A 27,405-nucleotide genomic window follows, 5' to 3' on the forward strand; every position below is an offset into this window, starting at 1 on the left:
TGAAGAGAAGGTGCGCTCTAACGCTTGGAAACCTTTGAAATTAACCAATAATGTTAGCATTTCTCATGTTTTTTTATGTTGATGATTTTTTCCTTTTTGGAAATGCTACTTTGGATAATAAGAAAGTTATAATGGACAGTTTGGCTGAATTTGGAGATATTTCCGGTCTTCATGTTAACATTAGTAAATCTTCGTTGATTTTTCCTACTAAAACGTGTTATTCATTTAGAAACGAGCTATCGGCTTCCCATGGTTTTAAAACTACCTCTTATTTTGGAAATATTTGGGAGTTGATATTAGGCCCCACAAGTTGAAAATTTCTAATTTTATGGGCTTGTGGGATAAAACTTTGGAGATGATTAAAGGGTGGCAAGGAAAATTGTTGAATATAGGAGGAAGATGCACTCTTATAAAATCGTTTTTAAACTCTTATCCCTTGTATTATATGCAAACCTCTTTATTGCCAAGTAGTGTTTTTAAAAACTTTAGAGAAAAGTTGTAGACGTTTCCTTGGAATAAGATTGATAACCCTCATTATATGCCTAGAACTAGTTGGAATAGGGTTACAAAACCAATGAATATGGGCGGTCTGCGAATTCGTAAGCTTAAATAATGGAATCTTATTTTTATGGAAAAATAGTGTGAGAAAAGGTTAAATAACCCGGAAAAGTTGTGCGTTCGATTGTTTAATGAAAAATATCTTCGCAACTTTGCCTTATTTGATTGCATTCCTAGAGCTTATAATTCTCCAATTTGGAGAGATATTATTAAAAGGCATGAAACCTTGGCCAATGGTTTAATTGTGGGTATAGGTAATGGGAAATCAACATCCTTATGGTATCATCATTGGGTTGGAAGTGGGCCTTTATATCTCCAATGAATAGGGAGGTTCCGAGTTCCAAAGCCCGCTGGTTCGTTAGTCATATTATTCGAAACGGAACTTGGTTTCTAGATGATATTAAACACTTAATTTCATATGAGATTCAAAACTTGATTCTTGCCACTCCCTTATCTAGAAATTCGGAGCAGGAGGATTTAATTAGGTGGATTCAATCGACTATTGAGCATTTCCATATAAAATTTGCTTACTTTTCTATTTGTAAACCCAGTTGGATCCCTAGTCCTAGTTTGACTAATTAGAAAGTCCTGTGGAAGATTAAATGTCCCTTAAATATAAATTGCTTCTTTGGAATTGTGTCCATCAGATTCTCCTAGTTGCTGAAAAACTGTCCCCTTATTCCCAATCTTTTTGTTGTTTGTGTTAGACGTGGTTTTCATTATGAAAATCATCTCCATCTTTTTAGGGATCGCTATGAATTTGGAATTATTTGGAAAATTATCTTTTAGAGATTCAAATTAGCTAAGGCCATTAATCTAAGTTCTTTTTTTAATCTTGATTGGGCTGAGTGGATTCGTTTTAATTTTCCTCAACATATGGACTGGAAAGTTTTATTCAGTGTTACTTTATGGCATATATGGAGAGCTAGAAGAATGGCAACTTTTAAGCTGAAAATGAAGAAGGGTTTTTTCAATTTTCAATTTTCTTTACGTGGATTATATGGCCACTAATCAAATTTTGCTAGGCAAAGGAAAAGGGAAAGTAACTTTAGCAGACACGTTGATGAATGCTTTGAAGGCTCCTTTTGAAGATTTCTTGAAACTCAATACTGATGGTGCTTGGAAGGCTATGCATATTGCTGGGGGAGGTGGAGTTTTTAGAAGGCTTTCTAGTACTTGATATCTGGGTTTTTCAGTAAAATACAATGCTATAACTCCCTTGTCAGCAGAGTTGCAAGCAATAAGGGATGGATTGATTTTGGCAGAAGAGTATGGTGTGAGGAAGCTGGAATTGGAGACTGACGCTGTCTCCTTGAAGGTTATGCTGGATACTATGGACCGATATTATCATCATGAACGGTTTCCTCTTCTGAATGATGTGGTGAGCATGATATTATTAAGAAAACCGTGCTATTGGCGGTAAAGCATACCTACTTTCAGAAAATGTTAGGAATAAAGAACTAACAAAGCTAGAAACTGTGACCTTTATGCATATTCCAAGAGCAAACAATATGGTGGCTCATCAATTAGCAACATTTGGGGTGCATATGGAAGGAAAGCAAAATATTTATTTCGTGGTGCCAGATTATGCTCAAGAGGCATATGATGTAGACTTGAAAGTGATTTTACCAAGAATTGGTGTGGAAGACCCTTTTCCACCATTAGGACAAGCTGATGGGAACATGGAAGGTTCTAATCCTCAGGTTCCAGAAGATATGGACACTTCAGAGGTCACATTTGTTTGGGACTATCATGGTTACTATAAGGAAAGATGGAAGTGGTGCAGCTTATTCGATGAACAAAGGTAAGGAGAAGATAGATGATGGAAGCAGCATGAACAACGGAAAGCAGGTTATGGACGGTACGACAAGCAATGGAGATAACTGCGAGTAATTGAGATGTCTTGCCCCTTCACCTAGCTGGATTGATTATTTATGTTTCTCTTATGGTGCTAGGTGAAGCTTTTGCTAAGTTTGTGAGCTTATATTTTGATTGTATAAATCTAGATTATGTAGTATTTTGCGCTTATAAGTTTTTGTGGATAAAGCGCTTTTAGTGTAAAAACAATTTGAAACCTTCGAACTAATCTAATATAACCTCCGGTTTCTGCTTAAAAAAAAGGTCTAGTAAAAAAAACGAATGGTATTACTTCAAAAAAAGTCGATTAAAAAAAACGAATGGTATTACTTTCTGCACGTCAAAATGTGAGGTACAAATTAAAAGATCATAATAGCTACAAATTATTTTAGCCATTTTAAAATTGTCGTTAAAATTCGAAAATAAAAATAGAAAAAAGAAGAAGAACAAACAAATTAACAGAAGTCATACTCTAATTTCGCCATTTTTGTGTGTCCCCAAAGACGCAAAAAAAAAGTAAAAACTAAAAAGGTTGATAAAAACAAAAATCAACAATGGCGAATATAATTGGTCTCCTGAAAATGAGAGTGATAAAAGGCAGCAATCTTGTAATCAAGGATTCAACCAGCAGCGATCCTTATGTTATCATCACTATGGGCGCACAGGTTCATCATTTCCCCCCTTTTTCAGACTTCGCTGATATTAGCATATTTGATTGGATTTATATGATTGATTCTTAGTTTTGAACCTAATTATTTGAGTGCATGTCAACTAGCTTCGTTGGTGAAATAGATGGGTTACCCGTGTCTACAATACTTGCACCAAAATCAATAATTGATCGATTCCATTGTTAATATGGTATTTGAAGAATTTGGTGAAATCTGTAGTTCTGTTAAGCTTGGGGGTAATAAGGTCAATTTTCTGAGTTTTTCCAAGTTCAGCTTTCTATTGGTGTCAATTTCGATTTCTGATGGCTAATTAAGTAATCATATCTTGTGATGCTTTGAAAGAATGTGCAATGGTAGAATATTTATAAGTTGATAAAGGTGGTTACTGGTAAAACTGATTTAAGTTGAGTTGGTGACAAATTTGGGGGAAGGTGTAAGTGATAACACGAAAGAGAGATATGTTATGGAATACATAATCTGTGGAGTGACTGCTTATTCCGAATAAATGTTTAGCATGGAGGCAGTAGTGGAAATAGCGTCTGGCATTTAATTGCTGAAGTTATTCTTGATTTATACTCTAGATTTGTTAATGTTGTTTGGTTGTTAAGCGTAGTGGTAATGAAGTCGCCCATAATTTAGCTCATTTCCAATCTTGGGAAATAACGATTGTTTGGTGACGACATACCATCTAGTATTCTGAATGGTTTATTAATATAATTTCCCTTCTATGGGTTCCCTAGAAAAAAAAAGAGTAGTTCCAAACAACCAGTTAACTTGATTGGAATTGGTTTGATCGTGCTGGAGGGATTGATGGGGATGATCCCACCTTCCAGCAAGGAATTTATAGACGTGTAGGAGAATTTTAGGGTGAAAGTGGCAGTTGGAGAGTGAAATTCCAAAGTAAATACAGTCGTATGTGTAGTTTTCCGATGATAGGGAAACATTACCTAAGTTCATTAAGAAGGAGGATTTGGATATAGAGTAACCAGTATAACATAGTCTTGTTAGATTCCCTTGTGTACATACGGAAAGGCCACTTTAAGTACGATGGTATTATCCCAAAACTATGAGTAAACTAATTCTAGGGGGTGAGTTTTTCATAAACTCTGTACCTTACTTGCAAACCTAGTCAGGCTCGTTGACAAGTTTCATTTCCAGCCTTCACCTGTCATTTGTCAGATTTCCAAAGATTGATTTGTGTTAATTAATTTTCATGGTCAAATTGAGGCCAGATCATCCATATACAAAGCAATAGCCGTAACTCAAATCAAAATTTGGCCTTTTGTAGGTTAATCATGGTGTTATTCTTCCTGCAGTATCAACTAGAAGAAATTTTCTTCTAGAGTAGGTCGGCTAGGCCCTGTTTGCATTCTGTTGTATGCTTCGACTCCTTGCTCTTTCTCGTGCTGCTGCAAGTTTCAACTTTTAGACCCCTTTCTTCATTTCCCTTTTGTTACTAATGTTGTCTTTGGCTTAATCGTTAACTCTACAAAATACTGAAAAGAAACTCATTAGTAAATGAACACCTGGTCAAGCTCAAAAATCCACATTGTGTTTTACTTTGTATTCCATTCAGGCTTCCATTATGCAGAGTACATGTAATAATATTGAGTATCTAAATATGGATGCCGCTCTTCTGCATTTCTCTTTCCTCTTAAATGTGGTGCCAATTCCTCGTACAAAAGATAACCAACAAATCCTGTTTATCCTTTATGCCGCCGTTGGTGTGAATTGGCAAATGTCCTTTGTTTCTTCTTTAGCTCCTGAGAAAAGAATATGACTGATGCAGAATGTGCTTAAGACTTGGTCATGAACGAGTAGCATATCAGTATGCTCTATATTCTTCACATTTGTGCTGTCCTATGGTGAAACAGAATTCCAGCTGATCCTGTGATTGCATGATTCCCTTGTATGCTATATAGAGATGCGTTTTTAGTTTTGATTAAACTTGGGTGTAACTTACTGCAGAAACTGAAGACACGACATGTCAAAAATGACTGTAATCCTGCATGGAATGACGAACTGACTCTTGCAATTACTGATGTTGATGTTCCCATTAACTTAGTAAGTACCCCCCCTGGTAACCTTGGATGGTTTCCTATTAGTATTTGAATTACCATTTAGAGACGTTAAAGTTTTGAAATGTTTGGTATTTACCAATATGTTTTGACCTGTAGTTATTTGATCGATCTATTATTAATTTTACAGACAGTGCATGACAAAGACACATTTACAAGTGACGACCAAATGGGTGAAGCTGAGATAGATATAAAAGCATATGTAGAATGTCTGAGGACGACATTAAGTGGTCTCCCAGACGGCACTGTTGTTGATAAGATCTTTCCAAGCAGGGAAAATTCCTTAGCAGACGTGAGCCATATAACTTGGAAGGATGGGAAATTAGTGCAGGACATGGTTCTCAGGCTTAAAAATGTGGCAACTGGTGAGGTAGAACTACAAATTGAGTGGGTAAATGTTCCAGATTCTTTAGTTCTAGTATCTTAGAACTACAAATTGAGACGATGATACGGTTTGGTTTTGACTTTTGAGTGTCCAGTTTGTAATTAGTTTGGGGTTCTTTCTTTTGTGGAATGGAACCTGTGGTTAGTGTAAGCTGAATAATTTCAAACTCACCCGGCTACCTCGCATTTCTAGTAGTTGAACGCAACAATCCAATTGACTACTTAGACTTGATAGATTTGAGGCAACAAGCCAACAATCGCAAAGTCAGTTTCCAGTATAGACTAATTGTAACCTTTGTTATAACGATGCAAAGAAAGATTAAATAACGTAAATAAAGAACGCAGAGATTTAACGTGGTTCACTAATAATGTATATACTACGTCCACAAGCAGAGGGGAGGAAACTAATTGATCTTGAGGAGTACATGTTATAGAGTTCAACTAGGTTATGACCTAGGAAGTTTATATAGTACTCTCTAAACAGATGCGGAAAAGCCCAGAAAGTAGGCCCAAAACAGATAATCCTAGTCCATAATAACAGATACCGTAAAGTAGCGAGATCCCCATCGAGGACCACGTTGCATCCCCGAACTCCTAAACCTGGGGCGTCGCCCCTAAACCCCGACTCGCTGACCTGGCAGCGAGATCTCCGTGTTGGGGTGTTGTAGTAAGGGGCTTGACCGATTCAAGGCACATTCTAACAACCTTAATACTCCGTACTAAGTAATTGGTCCCACAGTACACATGACATGACCCATTACGTTAGGATTGCATTGCTTGTTCGACTTTTGAGTTCAACAAACGGCTGCTATATACAAATTACAAATAGAGGGGGAGTAAGATTCGAATTTGAGACCCATCGTACACAGACCTTCAGTGTTAACCACTAGACTTGCTAATACCTCAACGGTTGTTTGGTGTACCGCGTGCGCGGTGCATGTGTATGTTATTGGTCATCTAGTTCACAAATTCACGTGCGTAAGGTAGATGCGGTGTTTTCGTCTGGTTGTAATTGAACCTAATGAATTCTTTTTTCATCTCAACAAGTCATTTGTGCTTGTAGAAATGCAAACTACATGACATTAGACCTGATCATCATGAGCCCGATCCGAAAAAAACGGGTTTTGGGTCCAGCTCGGCCAGATCCGTTTTTTTATATTTGGGTGGATTTTGGGCAATCCAAAATTGAGATTTTAGTTATAAATTTGACCCGATCCGAAAATGGTCCGAAAAGTCTGTTATTTTTGGCCTGAAATAACGTGTTTGGGCAAAATTTCCGGCCCGAAATTTGGCCCGATCCGGCCTAACATAGTGGGCAGAATTTTTAAGATGGTTATAAAACCTTTGTATAATAACCTGGCACCACCTCACCAAAATAAATTGAAAATACGTAGTACTCCATCCGTCTCTTTTTGTTCTTTACGACTGGTATCTTACACGTGTTTTAACGAATAATTAATGTGCATTGAGATTCCTGTATTTTTTTTTATTTAAACAAGGCAAATTACCTTAATTTATTTATACTTTTTAATATTTTTACTTTTACCAAAAGTTTGATATTGGAAAAATGAGAAAAATTTAATGTCCTAAAGAAATAGTGTGATAGATTAAATTATCCAATGAATTTAATTGGTTAAAATAATCTTTAGATATAAATTTTGATAAATATTAAAACATTTATGTAATAATATAAAAGAAAATATAAATAATATTTTTTGACAACCCAAAAGAAAAATCTAAAGAATAAAAAGAGATGGAGGGAGTACATATTATCCCTCAAAAAAAAAAAAGGGAGTACATATTAAAGCAGTTAAGTACTCCGTAGTTGGGTAGTTGCACAAGGTAAAGTTTAAGGTTTAGTTTGTCAGCATCGACGGTTTTAATTACTCCGTAGGTTTAGTTTGTCAGCATTGACAGTTTTAATTTAGAATTGCGTACCAATTAATTATTTTCCTGAATTTCTGTAGCAGAACTCAATTCTGATCCAAATTCTGATCCACCTCTCCCATTCCTCCAAATTCTTATCCAAATTAATGTCTCTTTTCCTGTTATTATAGCTTTGTTCACCTACGATATTCTTTGAATTCCTTTATAAATCAGTCAAGTTAAGAACCCAAATACACAGAACTTAAGATGGAATTTTGGAGAGTTAAGGAAATTTCAAAGTGGTTTGTGAAACCAAAATATTCAGTTTCGGAATCAAAAAAGCCATACCACTTAGGTCCACTAGATCTAGCCATGCTTTCTTTCCATTACATCCAAAACGGTCTTCTCTTCAGCAAACCTTCCCATCTAAATGGCCATGAATTTTCAATAGACTCATTCCTTGAAAGTCTTAAAGAATCCCTTTCTCATACCCTAATCCATTTCTATCCTTTAGCTGGTCAGCTTGTTATACAAGTTGATGAAGCCAAGCATGAATGTTGTGTCTTTGTTGATTGTAACAAAGGCCCTGGAGCTCAGTTTAGCCATGCCACAGCTTTAGATATAACTGTTGCTGATGTTCTGTCACCAAATAATGATATTCCTTTGATAGTTGCATCATTTTTTTATTACAATGAGCCTGAGGTGGCTGTAAACTATGACGGCCATTTTAAACCATTGTTATCAGTACAGGTTACAGAGCTCCTAGATGGAGTCTTTATCGCATGTTCAATTAACCATGCTATTGCAGATGGAACTGCATATTGGCACTTTTGGAATGTATGGTCTGAAATACATAGAGCCAAAGACAAAGGATACTTAATTCCTGTATCGCGTTTGCCAATTCATAACCGGTGGTTTCCTGATGGATGTGTTCTGCCCATCACCCTCCCATTTACTCGACCAGAAGAGTTTATAAGGAGATTTGATACTCCTCAACTCCGAGAAAAGGTCTTCCATTTCTCATCTGACTCTATTAACACCATTCGAGCCAAAGCAAATAAGGAAAGTACAGGCAGCAGCATGATGATTTCTACATTCCAAGCCCTGTCTGCACTTGTCTGGAGGTCTATCGTTCGAGCAAACTGCCTACCTCATGATCAAATTCTATATAATTACATGTTTGCCAGTAACAGGCATAGATTAAACCCACCTTTACCTCAAAATTATTTCGGAACTTGTATTAAAGGAATCACCACGAAAACTACAGCAGGTGAATTACTTAAAAACAACTTAGGATGGGCAGCATTATTGTTGCACCAGTCAGTTGTGAGTCTGACTGACAAAGCTGTGCGTGAGTTTGTTAAAGAATGGTTAGAATCTCCTTATTGCTACCATCACAGAGATCTGCATGACTATAACACAGTAGCTATGGAACATTCACCAAGATTTAACATGTATGGCAATGAATTCGGAATAGGAAAACCGATTGCAGTCCGTGGTGGACGTGGAAATAAAGCTGTGGGAGTTGTGAATGCTTACCCTGGATATCAAGGGACTGGAAGTGTAGATCTAGAGATATGTTTGCCGCCTGATTCAATGAGAGCTCTCCAAACAGACCAAGAATTTATGGCTGCAGTCTCATCACCACCCAAACTAATACTATAAGGACTCATTTTGTAAGCCCACTTGTTTGTTGTTGCCCAGCTCTATAATTCTTTTGCTACAATTGCAATAAACTTCATTAATCGTATTTTTATCTTATCTTTAACAACATGAATGTATGGAGTATTAGTTTTATGTATTACGAAATTAACAAATGGGAATATTATAATCGTAGTTTTTGATGAATTGTTATTAGGCTGAAGTTTTAGCAAGAATATTAATCTAGAGAAGTGCTGCTTCATATTATATTATTTTGACCAAGAAAATAAGAATAGGAAAGAACCAGAGCACTTAAAACTAAATGGTTGTTTTGTCCTACTTTGTAGTGTTCATGCATCTGATATGTTTTGTGCATTCTGTTCTGCTTTTGTGCATTCTGTTCTGCTTTTGTGCAATCCGTTCTGGTTCTGTGCAATCTGTTCTGGTACCGTCAACTATTTTTTCAGAATGCTCAGTCAGTTGGGTGTTCATATGTACTTATCGGAACTAATCTGATTAGAACTGTTCAGAACTAATTAGAACTGAACTGATCAGATCAGAACTAAATTAGTTCAAAACTGATAAGAACAGAACAATTCAGTTCTGATTAGCTCTGATCTAATCAGTTCAGTCTGTTCTGTTCAGAACTGATCAGATCAGAACTAATCAGTTTTTGATTAGTTCAGTCTGTTCTGTTCAGAACTGATCAGATCAGAACTAATCAGTTTTGATTAGTTCAGTCTGTTCTGTTCAGAACTGATCAGATCAGAACTAATCAGTTCTTGATTAGTTCAGTCTGTTCTGTTCAAAACTGATCAATTTTGTTCTCGACGGTTTGAAGATGCAGATTTCAAATGACTACTTTGCAAATTAAGAAACTTCAATGAAAGTAGCTACTAGTTCACACAAAAGTTGTTGAATAAACTGGAATTTGCTGAATAAAATGAATAAACTGAATAGCCTAGTTTATATTAAATAGCCTACTTTATATTCTGCCCTTTGAAAAAATTTGGTCATATTGTTTTATCTTAGTGGTTGAAAATGGATCGAAGTTGGATGTATACTAAACGAATTTCTACAAGGTTCTTACAAGGGATTAAAGAGTTTAGTAAGGTTGCCTTGAAACATCAATTAGAACATGAATCAAGCTTGATTATGTGTCCTTGTTGTGATTGCCATAATTCAAGGGGGTACCGTGATTTTGATGATATTGTTGATCATTTAGTTTGCCGCGGTTTTAAGGGTAACTACACGACGTGTACATGGCATGGTGAGAGCATAGTTCATGGGAAAGCTCTAGTATACCGAGCTCGAGTAAACATAATCATTGTGATAATGGTAATGAAAATGAAATTGAGGATATCTCGTTGATATTGGTGTTGAAAGTGAGGAAGAAGAGGAGAAAGATAGGATAGATGAGATGATGCATGATGTGGAAGACCATTTCGTTGAGCGTCCCGGCCCATATGTATGATAGTATAATCAAAGCTTCCGAGACACCGTTATATCCTAGTTCTACAAAAACTATACTTAGTGTCATCATCAAATATTTCAACTTAAAGGCGGAAAATTGGACCAACAAGAGTTTTTCACAATTTTTGGAGGCCACGTCCGAAAATCTTCCTGAAGGAAACAAGCTTCCAAAGTCTAACTATGAGGCCCAAAAGCTTATGTGTCCTTTGGGTATGGATTATGAGAAGATACACGCATGTCCAAATGATTGTGTGTTGTATCGAAAGCAGTATGCAAATCAGCATGAGTGTCCAAGGTGCAGATTGCCCCGTTACAAGAGCGTGGAGAATGATGCAATATCAACTAAGAAGAAACCTTCTCCGGCTAAGGTGCTTTGGTATCTTCCAATTAGACTAAGATTTAAGCGTCTTTTCTCCGAAGAGAAAACTGCAAAATTCTTGAGGTGGCATGCTGAAGGGAGGAAGAAAGATGGGTTAATGAGGCATCCTGCTGATTCTCCACAATGGAGGAACATTGATCGAAAGTACAAGGTCTTTAGAGAAGAAGTTCGGAATCTTAGGTTTGGTCTTTGCACAGATGGAATGAACCCATTTGGGACACTTAGTACCCAATATAGCACTTGGCCGGTTCTTCTCACCATATACAATTTTCCTCCTTGGTTACGCATGAAGTGTAGATACATCATGTTGTCGCTAAATGTGTGGTTTTTAAAACAATTCTTTATATTGCCTCTAATCATATTTTAAAGCAAAATTATATGGTTGTCCCTAAATATATGTGGTTTTTAGAAGCAATTTTGATATTGCCTTTATTCATATTTTGAAGTAAAATTATATGGTTGCCCCTAAATATATGTGGTTTTTAGAAGCACTTTTATATTGTCTCTAATTATATTTTGAGGCAAAATTATATGGTTGCCCCTAAATATTCGTGGTTTTTAGAAGCAACTTTTTTATTACCTCTAAACATATGTGGGTTTTAAAAGCAATTTTTTATATTGCCTCTAATTATATTTTGAGGTAAATTTATAAGGTTGCCTCTAAATGTATGTGCCTTTTAGAAACAACAAGTAATATTGCCTCAAAAAGAGGCCTTTAGAGGCAACCACTAATTAGCGACGGACTTATTAGAGGCATCCACTTTTTTGCTTCAAAAACTCATTAGAGGCCACATTCCCGTTTTTAGAGGCAATTATGTCTTGCCCATGTATCCGATTTTTCTAGTAGTGATCTGTGCCTAAACAACCCGGAAATGACATAGACGTGTATCTAGAGCCACTCATTGAAGATTTGAAATTGTTGTGGGATAATGGGGTGTTGATGTTTGATGCATACACCAAAACCAATTTTACTTTACGTGCCATGATTTTTTGTACGATAAATGACTTCCCAGCTTATGGAAATTTGTCAGGGTATACTGTAAAGGGAAAGAAAGCATGTCCATTTTGTCAAGATGATTTGGTGTCGAGGCGCCTACACTTTTGTGGGAAAGATGTATACATGGATTACCTGAAGGAAATAATGCCCTTGGTCCAAGTATGCATTCTATGTTAAGTCTAATAAGTGCGGTTCAGTATTAATTAACAAGTTAATAATTCAGTGAGATCAAGTGAGCTGAATGCCTAGCTAGAGGCCGCTTCAGTTCAAGTGGAATTAATGATATTAATCCACAGCTTACTCTTGACTGAACCCGTAGGGTCACACAAATAGTACGTAAACGGATCAAGTATTTAATGGCATTAAATACTCTATCTATGGATATTCGGAATCGACGGATCTTGGTTTCAGTGGGAGCTGAGATCGTCACAAGCAAGAAATGAATACTCCGGAAACGATGATATTGCCGGAAACGGAAATATGGATCGTATCGGAAATATAAAAATTATCCAAGTCGTAGATGTTGCCGGAAACGGAAACATGGTACGTATCGAAAAATATTATCGGAAATGGAAATATTGCCGGAATCGGAAATATTGCCGGAAACGGAAATATTGTCAGAATCGGAAATATTATCGGAATCGGAAAATAGTTCCGGAAACGGAAATATTAAATATTTGTTCGAAACGGAAATTAATTCCGGAATCGGAAATATTAAATATTGTTCGTATCGGAAATGAATTCCGGAACCGGGAATTTAATCGGAAGCGTATCGTACGAATAAGCATCGGACGAGGCCTGCCGGACGAAGGCCCGGCACGAAGCCAGGCCATCGCCCAGCAAGCCAAGCGCGCCACACAAACAGCCAAGGCCACGCCAGGCCCAGCGCAAGGCCAGGCCCAGCAGGCCGTGGCAGCGCGCACAGCGCGCGCAGCAATGGGCTGCGAGCTGTGCTGCTGCTCGCGTGGGCTTGCGGCTCGCGTGGGCCGAGCGGCCGTGTGGGCTGTGCGCGTGCATGGCCTGCACGCTCGTTGGTCATGCTCGTGTAGAGTTTGTGTTCACATACGAAACCTAAATTGTATAGGATTTGTTTGATGATTAAATTCCTAATCCTAAAAGGATAAAATTAATTAGTTAGAGTCCTACTAGGATTCTAGTTTAACTAATTAGTATCCTAATAGGATTCCAGTTCCTTTTCCATACCTCTATAAATAAGGGCCTAGGGTCATTATTTGCAGTAACGATTGAAGTATTCAAAGGGTAAGTTTTTGAAATAAAATTAACCATACACTTGCAAACACTAGCCGAAATTCCTAGTAACCTTAAGGGCGATTCTAGTTGGTCTAACTTGAGGCGGATCCGGACGTACTGTGGACTATCTACGGAGGGACGACATTTGGACTCCTAAAGACTTGTTCTTGTTCGGTTCGGGCGCAGCTAGGGAAGGCACGCTACAACATGTATGCATCAATTCTATGCTAAATGATTATGTGAATATAATATGCTTTTCTGGCTTTATGGTTTTTCCGCATGATTTATGAATTGTCATATGTATCATAACCTAACAGTGGTATCACGAGCCTCTTATTATTTTCATAATCTAAATTGCATAAACATGGTTAAATATTACAAATTTGCAAGAATTAAAAAGGGGTGATTAATTTTCGTAATTGTTAATTAATTGCAAATTGCGTTTATTTAATTATACGTACGCAGTTTTTCGGCAGTTTCTTCGTTACTCATCCAAATCAAGTGATTTTTGTGTCAATTCCGCATGTAAATGGCATTCTAAAATTTTGACAAAAGTAGTGTTTTTCGGCCGAACCCCGAATTCTCAAATTCGAAGCCTAACTATGACTTTTCGGAGGTTTTAGTTTTTCGAATGCAAAATTTCGTAAATTTAAGATGTTAAATTAAATATTTGCGATTCTTGTTGATAAATCTTGAATTTTTGATTGACCTACTATATATGTTTAACAAGTTTGAATGCCTAGCCTTGTTAATTATGCAATCTAATTTGTAATTATGATTAATTTGTTGAAAATTGGAATAATTTAGAATTAATTTGATTTTCATAATTAGTTATAATTTAATTAGATACCTATGATTAAAAACCACCATAAAATTGTAAATTTATGTTAAATTTTAAATTTTTATGACCTAGACTTGAATCCATGTTAATCGGAAATCAATTAAATAATAAATTTTCGATTTTTCGCCCTAAAATTATGAAATTAATATTATTTATTAATTTGTCATTAATTTTGAATATAAAATTTTAATTTTTTATGCGATTCGCTCATATAACTTGCACGCACAAAGCAATGGACGCTACGTGTTACCCTTAAGAGGTGTTGTATAGTGCGGGCATGCGACGACGAGCAAGGGAGCTCGTCGCCCATGCGGTACGAATGCAGCGAGCAAGGGCATGGTGCACGAGCACAAGGCAGCAGCTCTGCCTTGTGTCGTGGGCTGTGAGCAATGGGCGCATGGGCAAGGGCGAGGGCAAGGCACGAGCAGTCGCGTGAGGGCAGCAAGCGTGCTGCGCCACAGCGCGCACTACCTCGCGCAAGCATGCGGAGCCTCGCGCGCAGCAAGCGCTAGTGTGCGTGCGACGAGCGCTGCGCCCAGCGATGGCGTGCAGCGTGCTTATTGCGACGTGCGACGAGTGCTGCGCCCAGCGATGGCGTGCAGCGTGCTTGTTGCGACGTGCGACGAGCGCTGCGCCCAGCGATCGCGAGCAGCTTGCTTGTTGCGACGTGCGATGAGCGTTGCGCCCAGCGATGGGCTGCGGCAGCATGCTTGTTGCGTCGAGCGCTGGCGCACGCAGCGAGCACTGGCTCGCGTGTTCAATTGATGCCTTGCGATGGGGAGCAGCAGCGATGCGACGCAGCGCATGGGCTGCGCGCACATGGCCAACGATGGCTGTGTGCGTGTGGCCCATGGGCGTGCGTTGCGTGGGGTTGTTGCGTTGCGATTAGATCGTTTTGAAATTTTAATTTGAAATTTTCAGTTTACGTAATTTTAATTAATTTTAAAATTAATAATTTAAATTATTTTCTTGGATTTTAATTTTGAATATTGTAATTATAATAAATTTTATTTATTCTAATTATTTTACTAAAATTAAAATCATGAATTAATTTAAATACGACTGAAATTAAATTAAACTTTTTGGATTCAATTATAAATTTATATGAGCTTTAAATTTTAATTAAATTTGTATGTTTCCGGTTAGACTAGAAATACATTTTTATGTTTAAAATTAGTAAAGCATATGAATTTATTGGTTTAAGTGGGAGCATTTTTAGTCATAAACTCTTGATTAGGTCTACAAATCCTTAAGGTTAAAACAACTTGATTAGAATTAATAAGGACTGAATAATTTGTAGATTATTGGTGCCCTTGATTAATTGCTGCAAATGTTTATGTGATGCATAATGTGTTTTACTAACCAGCTATGTGGGCCATTCATGATAATGAATGGGTGAATGGTATATATTGTATATGTACTGTTTTGCAGGATATGAAGTGACTAGTATGGCCCAAATAGGATAGAAAAATATGGTCTGCGTACCATTAATTTGAATGTAATTGGTTTAAAGTACCAAAGTTGTTTTTCAATTCAAATATGGTCTGCGTACCATCAAATAGTTGTAATTAGTTTTAATTATAGCTTATTCTATTTGAAGAAAATGGTGCCTCCCACGGAGATTTTCAAGACGGACTTTGAAGTTGAAGCTTCAAGATGAAGTCGGGCCATACTAGATCACATTTATCTTATGCATGTTTTAAGTTATTTATTGCTTTAAATATGTCTTAAAATGCATGAGATTACGGCTTGATTATGTTGCATGATTAAGGATTTTAGTTCACTTAAAATCTAACCAACATAGTAAGAGCCTTAAGTTCCAAACTTAAAATTGAGTTAAAAGGTGCCATGCCAAAATATACACTTGCTTGGATATCCTTTACATCAATCTAGTAATAGTTTTCGCTTTGCGAGGTGTTATTATTGGTCCTAAAGGCGCAAGGTACACAAATAATTGTGAGTACATGTTAGTTTTGGTGAAACTCAACGATATAAGTAAGGAGTCCTTTTATGTCGTGGAAAAATCGATAGGTTTACCTAATAAGTTCTTAGACGTACCTATCAACCAAGAATAGTTTCTAGACTATTAGCAAAAGGCTTTTGCTTACCTAAGATGTTTTAGGATTAAGTCGACAAACTGTGCTTAGTTTTTCAATGATTTTAGGATCTTGGAATCATTTTATTCACACCTGCCGGAACACATAACTTGAATAAAATTCTTAATGAACATTGAATTATGCATGTATGCTAGAATTTAAGTTTATTAAGAGAAACTGTGAATGGTTATTTATTTGTTTATTCTTTTCAATTGTAGTTTTAACTATGGCAAACAACAATCAAAACATCATCATGGGTTCTATGAAGGAAATAATGCCCTTGGTCCAAGTATGCATTCTATGTTAAGTCTAATAAATGCGGTTCAGTATTAATTAACAAGTTAATAATTCAGTGAGATCAAGTGAGCTGAATGCCTAGCTAGAGGCCGCTTCAGTTCAAGTGGAATTAATGATATTAATCCACAGCTTACTCTTGACTGAACCCGTAGGGTCACACAAATAGTACGTAAACGGATCAAGTATTTAATGGCATTAAATACTCCATCTATGAATATTCGGAACCGACGGATCTTGGTTTCAGTGGGAGCTAAGATCGTCACAGGCAAGAAATGAATACTCCGGAAACGATGATATTGCCGGAAACGGAAATATGGATCGTATCGGAAACATGAATATTATCCAAGTCGTAGATGTTGCCGGAAACGGAAACATGGTACGTATCGGAAAATATTATTGGAAATGGAAATATTACCAGAATCGGAAATATTGCCGGAAACGGAAATATTGTCAGAATCGGAAATATTACCGGAATCGGAAAATAATTCCGGAAACGGAAATATTAAATATTTGTTCGAAACGGAAATTAATTCCGGAATCGGAAATATTAAATATTGTTCGTATCGGAAATAAATTCCGGAACTGGAAATTTAATCGGAAGCGTATCGTACGAATTAGCATCGGACGAGGCTTGCCGGACGAAGGCCCAGCACGAAGCCGGGGCCATCGCCCAGCAAGCATGCGCGCCACAAGCCCAGCCAAGGCAGCGCCCAGGCCTACCGCAAGGCAGGCCCAGCGCGCGCCAAGGGCCACGGATGCGTGGGCCGTGCTGCGTGGGCTGCTGCTCGCACGCGCATGGGCAGCCCTTGTGGCTGCCGTGTGTGTGTGAGTTTGTGCTCATGCGTGATTCCTGAATCTACAAGAGTCAGTGTATGATTAAATTTCTATTCCTAATTGGATAAATTAATTAAATAGAATTCATGTAGGATTCTAATTTCAATTAATTCGTATCCTACTAGGATTACGATTCCTTTTCCATAACTCTATAAATAAAGGCCTAGGGGTCATAATTTATACATAAGTTTAAAAGTATTCAAAAGTGAGTTTTTTGAGAGAAAATTAAACCACACATCTTGCTCATAAAGTGCCAAAATTTTCTAGTACCTTAAGGGCGATTCTAGTTGGTCAATCTTAAGGCGGATCCGGACGTGCTGTGGACTATCTACGGAGGGACGACACTTGGAGTCCTAAAGACTTGTTCTTGTTCGGTTCGGGCGCAGCTAGGGAGGGCACGCAACAAAGAGTATGCATCTAAATTATGCTATATGATTATGTGTAAATAATATGTTGTCCTGGGTTAATGGTTGTTTCCGCATGATCTATGTAATGTCATATGTATCATAACCTAACAGTGGTATCAGAGCCCCTTATTATTTTCATAATCTAAATTGCATGAACATGGTTAAATATTACAAATTTGCAAGAATTAAAAGGGGTGATTAATTTTCGTAATTGTTAATTAATTGCAAATTGCGTTTATTTAATTATACGTACGCAGTTTTTCGGCAGTTTCTTCGTTACTCATCCGAATTGAGTGATTTTTGTGTCAATTCCGCATGTAAAAGGCATTCTAAAATTTTGACAAAAATAGTATTTTTCTGCCGAACCCAGAATTCTCAAATTCGAAGACTAACTATGACTTTTCGAAGGTTTTAGTTTTTCGAATGCAAAATTTCGTAAATTTAAGATGTTAAATTAAATATTTGCGATTCTTGTTGATAAATCTTGAATTTTTGATTGACCTACTGCATATGTTTAACAAGTTTGAATGCCTAGTCTTGTTAATTATGCAATCTAAGTTGTAATTATGATTAATTTGTTGAAAATTAGAATAATTTAGAATTAATTTGATTTTCATAATTAATTGTAATTTAATTAGAAACCTATGATTAAAAACCACCATAAAAATTGTAAATTTACGATAAATTTTAAATTTTTATGACCTAGACTTGAATCCATAACAATCGAAAATCAATTGGATAATAAATTTTCGATTTTTTCGCCCTAAAATTATGAAATTAATAATATTTATTAATTTGTCATTAATTTTAAATATAAATTTTAAATTTTTATGCGATTCGTTCATATAACTTGCACGCACGAAGCAATGGACGCTTCGTGTTACCCTTAAGGGGTGTTGTATAATGCGGGCATGCGACGACGAGCAAGGGAGCTCGTCGCCCGTGCGGCACGAATGCAATGAGCAAGGGCGTAGTGCACGAGCACAAGGCAGCAGCCCTGCCTTGTGTCGTGTGCCACGAGCAATGAACGAATGGGCATGGGCGAAGGGCGAGCCAAGGCAGTCGCGTGTGGGCAGCAAGCGAGCTGCGCCACAGCGCGCGCTGCCTCGCACAAGAGCGCGCAGCCTCGCGCGCAGCGAGCGCAAGCTCGCGTGCCACGAGCGCTGCGCCCAGCATCACTCGCGCGCACAGCGCGCGATGTCGCGCGCCCAGCGAGCGATGTCGCGCGCCAGCGAGCGATGGCTCGCGCCAGCGAGCGATGGCTCGCGCGCACAGCGAGCGATGTCGCGCGCCCAGCGAGCGATGTCGCGCGCCCAGCGAGCGATGTCGCGCGCCCAGCGAGCGATGGCTCGCGCGCCCAGCAAGCGATGTCGCGCGCCCAGCGAGCGATGTCGCGCGCGCGCACTGCGAGCGATAGCTCGCGTGCGATGAGCGCTGGCGCGCGCAGCGAGCACGATGTGTGCGGAGGCTTGCGATAGGGAAGCAGCAGCTATGCGACGAGCGCATGGGCTGCGCGCACATGGCCAGCAATGGCTGTGTGCGTACGGTCCATGGGCGTGCAACGCGTAGGGTGTTTGCGTTACGATTAGATCGTTTTGAATGTTTAATTTGAAAATTTCAGTTCACGTAATTTTAATTAATTTTAAAATTAATAATTTGAATTATTTTCTTGGATTTTAATTTTGAATATTATAATTATAATAAATGTTATTTATTCTAATTATTTTACTAAAATTAAAATCATGAATTAATTTAAATACGACTGAAATTAAATTAAATTTTTGGATTCAATTATAAATTGATATGAGCTTTAAATTTTAATTAAATTTGTATGTTTCCGGTTGGACTAGAAATACATTTTTATGTTTAAAATTGGTAAAGCATATGAATTTATTGGTTTAAGTGGGAGCGCTTTTTAGTCATAAACTCTTGATTAGGTCTACAAATCCTTAAGGTTAAAACAACTTGATTAGAATTAATAAGGACTGAATAATTGGTAGATTATTGGTGCCCTTGATTAATTGCTACAAATATTTACGTGATGCATAATGTGTTTTACTAACCAGCTATGTGGGCCATTCATGATAATGAATGGGTGAATGGTATATATTGTATATGTACTGTTTTGCAGGTTATGAAGTGACTAGTATGGCCCAAATAGGATAGAAAATATGGTCTGCGTACCATTAATTTGAATGTAATTGGTCTAAAGTACCAAAGTTATTTTTCAATTCAAATATGGTCTGCGAACCATCAAATAGTTGTAATTAGTTATAGCTTATCCTATTTGAAGAAAATGGTGCCTCCCACGGAGATTTTCAAGACGGACTTTGAAGTCAAAGCTTCAAGATGAAGTCGGGCCATACTAGATCACAAATATCTTATGCATGTTTTAAGTTATTTATTGCTTTAAATATGTCTTAAAATGCATGAGATCAAAAGCTTGATTATGTTGCATGATTAAGGATTTTAGTTCACTTAAAATCTAACCAACATAGTAAGAGCCTTAAGTTCCAAACTTAAAAATTGAGTTAAAAGGTGCCATGCCAAAATATACACTTGCTTGGATATCCTTTACATCAATCTAGTAATAGTTTTCGCTCAGCGAGGTATTACTTATTGGTCCTAAAGGGGCAAGGTACACAAATAATTGTGAGTACATGTTAGTGTTGGTGAAACTCAACGATATAAGTAAGGAGTCCTTTTATGTCGTGGCAAATTCGATAGGTTTACCTAATAAGTTCTTAGACGTACCTATCAACCAAGAATAGTTTCTAGACTATTAGCAAAAGGCTTTTGCTTACCTAAGATGTTCTAGGATTAAGTCGACAAACTGTGCTTAGTTCTTCAATGATTTTAGGATCTTGGAATCATTTTATTCACACCTGCCGGAACACATAACTTGAATAAAATGCTTAATAAACATTGAATTATGCATGTATGCTAGAATTTAAGTTTATTAAGAGAAACTGTGAATGGTTATTTATTTGTTTATTCTTTTCAATTGTAGTTTTTAATATGGCAAACAACAATTCATTCAACATTCGATCAATTCTCGAAAAGGAGAAGTTGAACGGGAAAAACTTCCTTGACTGGCAAAGGAACTTGCAAATAGTTCTTATGCAGGAAGAAAAGGAGTATGTCCTAGATGAGGCGATGCCCGAAGCTCCTGGCGACGGGGTCACTCAGGCTGCCCTCAATCGTTGGATTGATGCCAACAAGGATGTGAAATGTCTAATGCTCGCCACCATGAGTGCGGATCTGCAGAAAACGTTCATCAACTCAGATGCTTTCACAATCATCAGTGAGTTGAAGAACATGTTCCAAGATCTGGCTCGAGTCGAAAGATTCGAGACTCATAGGCAAATTCTTGAGACCAAGCTTAAGAAAGGCGAGCCCGTAAGTCCACATGTTCTCAAAATGATTGGACTCATTGAGAATATGAGTCGGCTGGATCAGCAATTTTCTCAGGAAATGGCTATAGACACCATCCTCCATTCTCTTCATAGCGGGTATGATCAGTTCAAACTGAACTACAGTATGAATAGTCTGGACAAAACGCTCACTGAGCTTCACGGTATGCTGAAGACCGCTGAAAAAACGCTCAAAAGTGATAAGCAGGATGTGCTTATGGTGCGTGGGGGCAAGTTCAAGAAATCTGGAAAGAAGAGGAATGCTAAGAAAGGTGGCAACAAGGCCAGCCCAACTAAGCAAACTGGCGCCAAATATGCAAAGAGGAAGGTCAGTCAACCCACTTCTGAATCCGAATGCTTCTACTGCAAGAAGAAGGGGCATTGGAAGAGAGATTGCTTGAAGCTAAAGGAAGATCAGAAGAACGGAACAGTCGTTCCATCTTCAGGTATTTTCGTTATAGACTGTATACTTGCTAATTCAACTTCTTGGGTATTAGATACAGGTTGTGGCTCACACTTATGTTCCAATCCACAGGGACTAAGAAGAAGTAGAAAGTTAAGCAAGGGTGAAGTCGACCTACGAGTGGGAAATGGAGCACGGATTGCTGCATTAGCCGTAGGAACTTACTATTTGTCGTTGCCCTCCGGGCTAGTTTTGGAACTGGAAGAATGTTTCCATGTTCCAAGTCTTACTAAAAACATCATTTCAGTTTCTTGCTTAGATGCTAAGGGATTTTCCTTTATAATAAAAGACAATAGTTGTTCGTTTTATTTTAAAGAGATGTTTTATGGATCTGCTAGATTAGTCAATGGACTTTATTTATTAGATCACGACAAACAAGTATATAACATAAATACCAAAAAGGCCAAAAAGGATGATTCAGATCTCACCTATCTGTGGCATTGTCGATTAGGCCATATAAACTTGAAACGCTTAGAAAGACTTCAAAGGGAAGGAATTCTAGAACCATTTGACTTAGAGGATTATGGTAAATGCGAATCATGTTTACTTGGCAAAATGACAAAGCAACCTTTCTCCAAAGTTGGAGAAAGAGCAAATGAACTATTGGGTTTAATCCATACAGATGTATGTGGACCAATGAGTACAAATGCTAGAGGTGGTTTCAGCTACTTTATCACTTTCACTGATGACTTCAGTAGGTATGGTTATGTCTACCTAATGAAGCATAAGTCTGAATCCTTTGACAAATTCAAGGAATTTCAGAGTGAAGTAGAGAATCAATTAGGCAAGAAGATTAAGGCACTGCGGTCTGATAGAGGCGGTGAATATCTGAGCTATGAATTTGATGACCATCTGAAAGAATGTGGAATTCTATCAGAATTGACTCCTCCTGGAACACCACAATGGAACGGTGTGTCAGAACGGAGGAACAGAACCTTGCTAGACATGGTCAGGTCAATGATGGGTCAGGCCGAACTTCCATTAGAATTTTGGGGACATGCACTAAATACAACTGCACTCACTATAAATAGAGCTCCGTCTAAAGCTGTCGAAAAGACTCCATACGAATTATGGTTTGGAAAGCCTCCAAATGTGTCTTTTCTTAAGATTTGGGGATGTGAAGTTTACGTCAAACGATTAATTTCAGACAAACTTCATCCAAAATCTGACAAATGTATCCTTGTGGGCTATCCAAAGGAAACAAAGGGGTATTACTTCTACAATACATCTGAGAACAAAGTGTTTGTTGCTCGAGATGGTGTCTTTTTGGAGAAGGATCACATTTCCAAAATGACAAGTGGGAGAAAAGTAGACCTCGAAGAAATTCGAGTCGAACAACAAACTCTAGAGAATGCTCAAGATGACATTCAGGATGAAACTCAGAGATCTTTAGAAGAATCTGGTGAGAATCATGGTCAATCTAGAAATGTTACCCCGCGTAGATCGCAAAGATATAGATCTCAACCGGAAAGGTACTTAGGTATTTTGACGAACGAGAGCTATGACGTTCTATTACTTGAAAGTGATGAACCTGCGACTTACAAGCAAGCTATGACGAGCCCTAGCTCCAAGCAGTGGCAAGAAGCCATGCAATCTGAATTAGACTCCATGTCTGAAAACCAAGTATGGGATTTGGTCGATTTGCCAGATGGCTACCAAGCCATTGGAAGCAAATGGGTTTTCAAACTGAAAAAGGACAAGGATGGGAAACTTGAAGTTTTCAAAGCTAGATTGGTTGCAAAAGGTTACAGGCAAGTCCACGGTGTGGATTACGATGAAACCTTTTCACCAGTTGCAATGCTAAAGTCTATTCGAATAATGTTAGCAATCGCTGCATATTACGATTACGAAATATGGCAGATGGATGTCAAAACTGCTTTCTTAAACGGCGTTTTAACAGAAACTGTGTTTATGACACAGCCTGAAGGTTTTGAGGATCCAAAGAATGCTAAAAAGGTATGCAAGCTAAAGAAGTCAATCTACGGATTGAAGCAGGCATCCAGGAGCTGGAATATACATTTTGATGAAGCATTCAGTGACTTTGGTTTCATCAAGAACGCGGACGAATCTTGTGTATACAAGAAGGTCAGTGGGAGCAAAATTGCTTTCCTAGTATTATATGTCGACGACATATTGCTTATCGGAAATGACATTCCTATGTTGAACTCTGTCAAGATTTGGCTTGGGAAATGTTTTTCGATGAAGGATCTAGGAGAAGCACAGTACATATTGGGCATCAAGATTTACAGAGATAGATCTAAAAAGATGATTGGACTTAGTCAAAGCACTTATATCAATAAGGTGCTTGATAGGTTCAAGATGGCGGACTCCAAGCGAGGCTACCTACCCATGTCTCATGGAATGACTCTAAGCAAGACTCAGTGCCCAAAAACACTTGATGAGCGTAGACGAATGAATGGGATTCCATATGCATCATTGATTGGTTCAATAATGTATGCTATGATATGTACACGCCCGGATGTTGCGTACGCACTCAGTGCTACGAGCAGATACCAGTCAGACCCAGGAGAGGCGCATTGGACTGCTGCCAAGAACATTCTGAAGTACCTGAAAAGGCACAAAGATGACTTCCTGGTCTATGGTGGAGATGATGAATTAATTGTTAAAGGCTATATGGACGCAAGTTTCCAAACCGACAAAGATGATTTCAGATCACAGTCTGGGTTTGTCTTCTGCCTCAACGGAGGAGCAGTAAGCTGGAAAAGTGCTAAGCAAAGCACCATTGCGGATTCTACAACTGAAGCGGAGTACATTGCTGCACATGAAGCAGCAAAGGAAGCTATATGGCTAAGGAAGTTCATAGGAGAACTTGGTGTAGTCCCCTCCATTAAAGGACCAATAGCCCTGTATTGTGATAATAACGGAGCTATTGCACAGGCAAAAGAGCCTAGACACCACCAGAGAGTCAAGCATGTACTTCGTAGATTTCACCTTCTACGAGAGTTCGTTGAAAGAAAAGAAGTCGAGATAAGCAAAATTGGAACTGATGACAACATATCAGATCCATTAACTAAACCTCTGCCGCAAGCGAAGCACAACTCGCACACTGCAGCTATGGGAATCAAGCATATTGGAGAATGGCTTTGATGTCTCTGTTTAATGTTTTAAAGTTTTAGAGTTTAAATCTTTGTAAAACATTATTGGTTAATCATTCACAATAAATGAAAGGAATTCATTTTTTCCATTTAATTTGTGGTTTATTAAATGATGAGTCCCTTCAACTTGACGATATATTCAAGATAGACTGTCAGGACCAGTCCTGTGACTAAGAAATGTCTATCAAGTGAACTTGAATGTCAAAGGTTGAAAATGGTCCCTAATCGGAGTTTTCTATAAAATTGGACGCATAGAAAACGTTAGACGATTAGAATGCAAGATGACTAGTAGTTCTGTTTCTTGAACTATGTGGACATGGCAATGTCATAATCATTTGCATAGATACTTACTTTGGGAAGACTAGTATCGGACAAGACCTATGAAACTTTACTGTAAGAGATGAAAGTCTGTCATAAGTAAATTTCATTAAATTATTAGACACTAAATCCTCAATACCTGAGTGATTTGAGATTACTTGTTTGAGAACTGGTTGCTTTGACGTTGACCAACCGTCGCACCGTAAAAGGAGGCTATAAAGGCAACGCTCAGGTAATCACCTATCAAACGAAGTCTAATCTCAAGATCGCAAGATTGGGATTGTCCTCCCATAAATCGGGAAGAGATGCTTAAAAGTTGTACAAGGCCACTCGGAGAGCTAGAAACTGTGAAATGCATGGCCGTGCTCGGATGAATCATAGGCTATGATTATCTGTTTATTTGATCAGTTGAACTCTGAAACCGAGGAACACCTCTGGACATAATAAGGATGACAACTCTTACCTTATGTTCAAGAGCAAGCATCGAGCGACAAAGGAATTAGGAAATGCACACTTGTCCCTAAGGACAAGTGGGAGACTGAAGGAAATAATGCCCTTGGTCCAAGTATGCATTCTATGTTAAGTCTAATAAATGCGGTTCAGTATTAATTAACAAGTTAATAATTCAGTGAGATCAAGTGAGCTGAATGCCTAGCTAGAGGCCGCTTCAGTTCAAGTGGAATTAATGATATTAATCCACAGCTTACTCTTGACTGAACCCGTAGGGTCACACAAATAGTACGTAAACGGATCAAAAATTTAATGGCATTAAATACTCCATCTATGAATATTCGGAACCGACGGATCTTGGTTTCAGTGGGAGCTAAGATCGTCACAGGCAAGAAATGAATACTCCGGAAACGATGATATTGCCGGAAACGGAAATATGGATCGTATCGGAAACATGAATATTATCCAAGTCGTAGATGTTGCCGGAAACGGAAACATGGTACGTATCGGAAAATATTATTGGAAATGGAAATATTACCAGAATCGGAAATATTGCCGGAAACGGAAATATTGTCAGAATCGGAAATATTACCGGAATCGGAAAATAATTCCGGAAACGGAAATATTAAATATTTGTTCGAAACGGAAATTAATTCCGGAATCGGAAATATTAAATATTGTTCGTATCGGAAATAAATTCCGGAACTGGAAATTTAATCGGAAGCGTATCGTACGAATTAGCATCGGACGAGGCTTGCCGGACGAAGGCCCAGCACGAAGCCGGGGCCATCGCCCAGCAAGCATGCGCGCCACAAGCCCAGCCAAGGCAGCGCCCAGGCCTACCGCAAGGCAGGCCCAGCGCGCGCCAAGGGCCACGGATGCGTGGGCCGTGCTGCGTGGGCTGCTGCTCGCACGCGCATGGGCAGCCCTTGTGGCTGCCGTGTGTGTGTGAGTTTGTGCTCATGCGTGATTCCTGAATCTACAAGAGTCAGTGTATGATTAAATTTCTATTCCTAATTGGATAAATTAATTAAATAGAATTCATGTAGGATTCTAATTTCAATTAATTCGTATCCTACTAGGATTACGATTCCTTTTCCATAACTCTATAAATAAAGGCCTAGGGGTCATAATTTATACATAAGTTTAAAAGTATTCAAAAGTGAGTTTTTTGAGAGAAAATTAAACCACACATCTTGCTCATAAAGTGCCGAAATTTTCTAGTACCTTAAGGGCGATTCTAGTTGGTCAATCTTAAGGCGGATCCGGACGTGCTGTGGACTATCTACGGAGGGACGAAACTTGGAGTCCTAAAGACTTGTTCTTGTTCGGTTCGGGCGCAGCTAGGGAGGGCACGCAACAAAGAGTATGCATCTAAATTATGCTATATGATTATGTGTAAATAATATGTTGTCCTGGGTTAATGGTTGTTTCCGCATGATCTATGTAATGTCATATGTATTATAACCTAACATTCTGAGCTTATGGTCAAGCTGAACCTGGCAAATTTTCTTGAATGGGAAGCTAAGCTAGTTGAAATAGTCAGACTCAATGGACTTGAGTATGTACTATCACATCCCATGCCAAGCTACTATGCCAGAGACATGACCCCTGAGAGATTTTTCTCCTGGGATGCGGATCTCAAAAAGGTTATGAGTCTCATGCTGAACAATATCCCTGATGATTGGGCTAGAAGGTTTGTAGCCTATGAACCTTTTACGCTCATCAAGAATCTGAGGGATATCTGTCGTGGAAGCACGGAGGACAGGGACCTGAACGTCCATGAGTTGATTGAATCAATGTCTGGTCTAAAGGTTAGTTCTCCCAACAGGTGTTATAGGATGGAAGTCCAAGAAACACATGTTCAGCTCCTTCGCACTAAATAGAGGGTAGGCGTCCCACTGAGGTTCCATGTGGATCTTATGCGTTCATACTTTGATCGCCTAAGTCTACTAGGAACACCAATAAGCGAAAGGATGGCAGTCTCTATCTTGCTCAATTCACTACACAGTGGGTTT

General features: G+C 38.4%; 2 protein-coding genes across 2 annotated transcripts; both read left to right on the forward strand.

Moving 5' to 3' along the window:
* The first annotated feature begins 2,828 nt into the window (after positions 1–2,828).
* On the forward strand, positions 2,829–5,716 carry LOC110779161 (protein C2-DOMAIN ABA-RELATED 7). The gene is made up of 3 exons (XM_021983691.2): positions 2,829–3,080; positions 5,052–5,147; positions 5,292–5,716. The coding sequence occupies exons 1-3, from the start codon at positions 2,970–2,972 to the stop codon at positions 5,586–5,588; spliced, it is 504 nt and encodes a 167-aa protein (XP_021839383.1). The 5' UTR covers positions 2,829–2,969; the 3' UTR covers positions 5,589–5,716.
* A 1,779-nt stretch (positions 5,717–7,495) lies between these two features.
* LOC110779162 (uncharacterized acetyltransferase At3g50280-like) lies at positions 7,496–9,161 on the forward strand. Its single transcript, XM_021983693.2, has one exon. The coding sequence runs from the start codon at positions 7,679–7,681 to the stop codon at positions 9,074–9,076; it is 1,398 nt and encodes a 465-aa protein (XP_021839385.2). The 5' UTR covers positions 7,496–7,678; the 3' UTR covers positions 9,077–9,161.
* The last annotated feature ends 18,244 nt before the right edge of the window (positions 9,162–27,405 follow it).

This window comes from Spinacia oleracea, chromosome 5 (genome assembly GCF_020520425.1).
Source record: "Spinacia oleracea cultivar Varoflay chromosome 5, BTI_SOV_V1, whole genome shotgun sequence".
NCBI lineage: Eukaryota > Viridiplantae > Streptophyta > Magnoliopsida > Caryophyllales > Amaranthaceae > Spinacia > Spinacia oleracea.

Bases quoted from the DNA above. Each gene is read 5' to 3' on its own strand.
- LOC110779161 (XM_021983691.2), top strand. From the start codon at position 2,970: ATGGCGAATATAATTGGTCTCCTGAAAATGAGAGTGATAAAAGGCAGC. The intron at 3,081-5,051 runs GTTCATCATTTC...AACTTACTGCAG, and splicing joins TCATCACTATGGGCGCACAG to AAACTGAAGACACGACATGT. The intron at 5,148-5,291 runs GTAAGTACCCCC...TTAATTTTACAG, and splicing joins TTGATGTTCCCATTAACTTA to ACAGTGCATGACAAAGACAC.
- LOC110779162 (XM_021983693.2), top strand. From the start codon at position 7,679: ATGGAATTTTGGAGAGTTAAGGAAATTTCAAAGTGGTTTGTGAAACCA.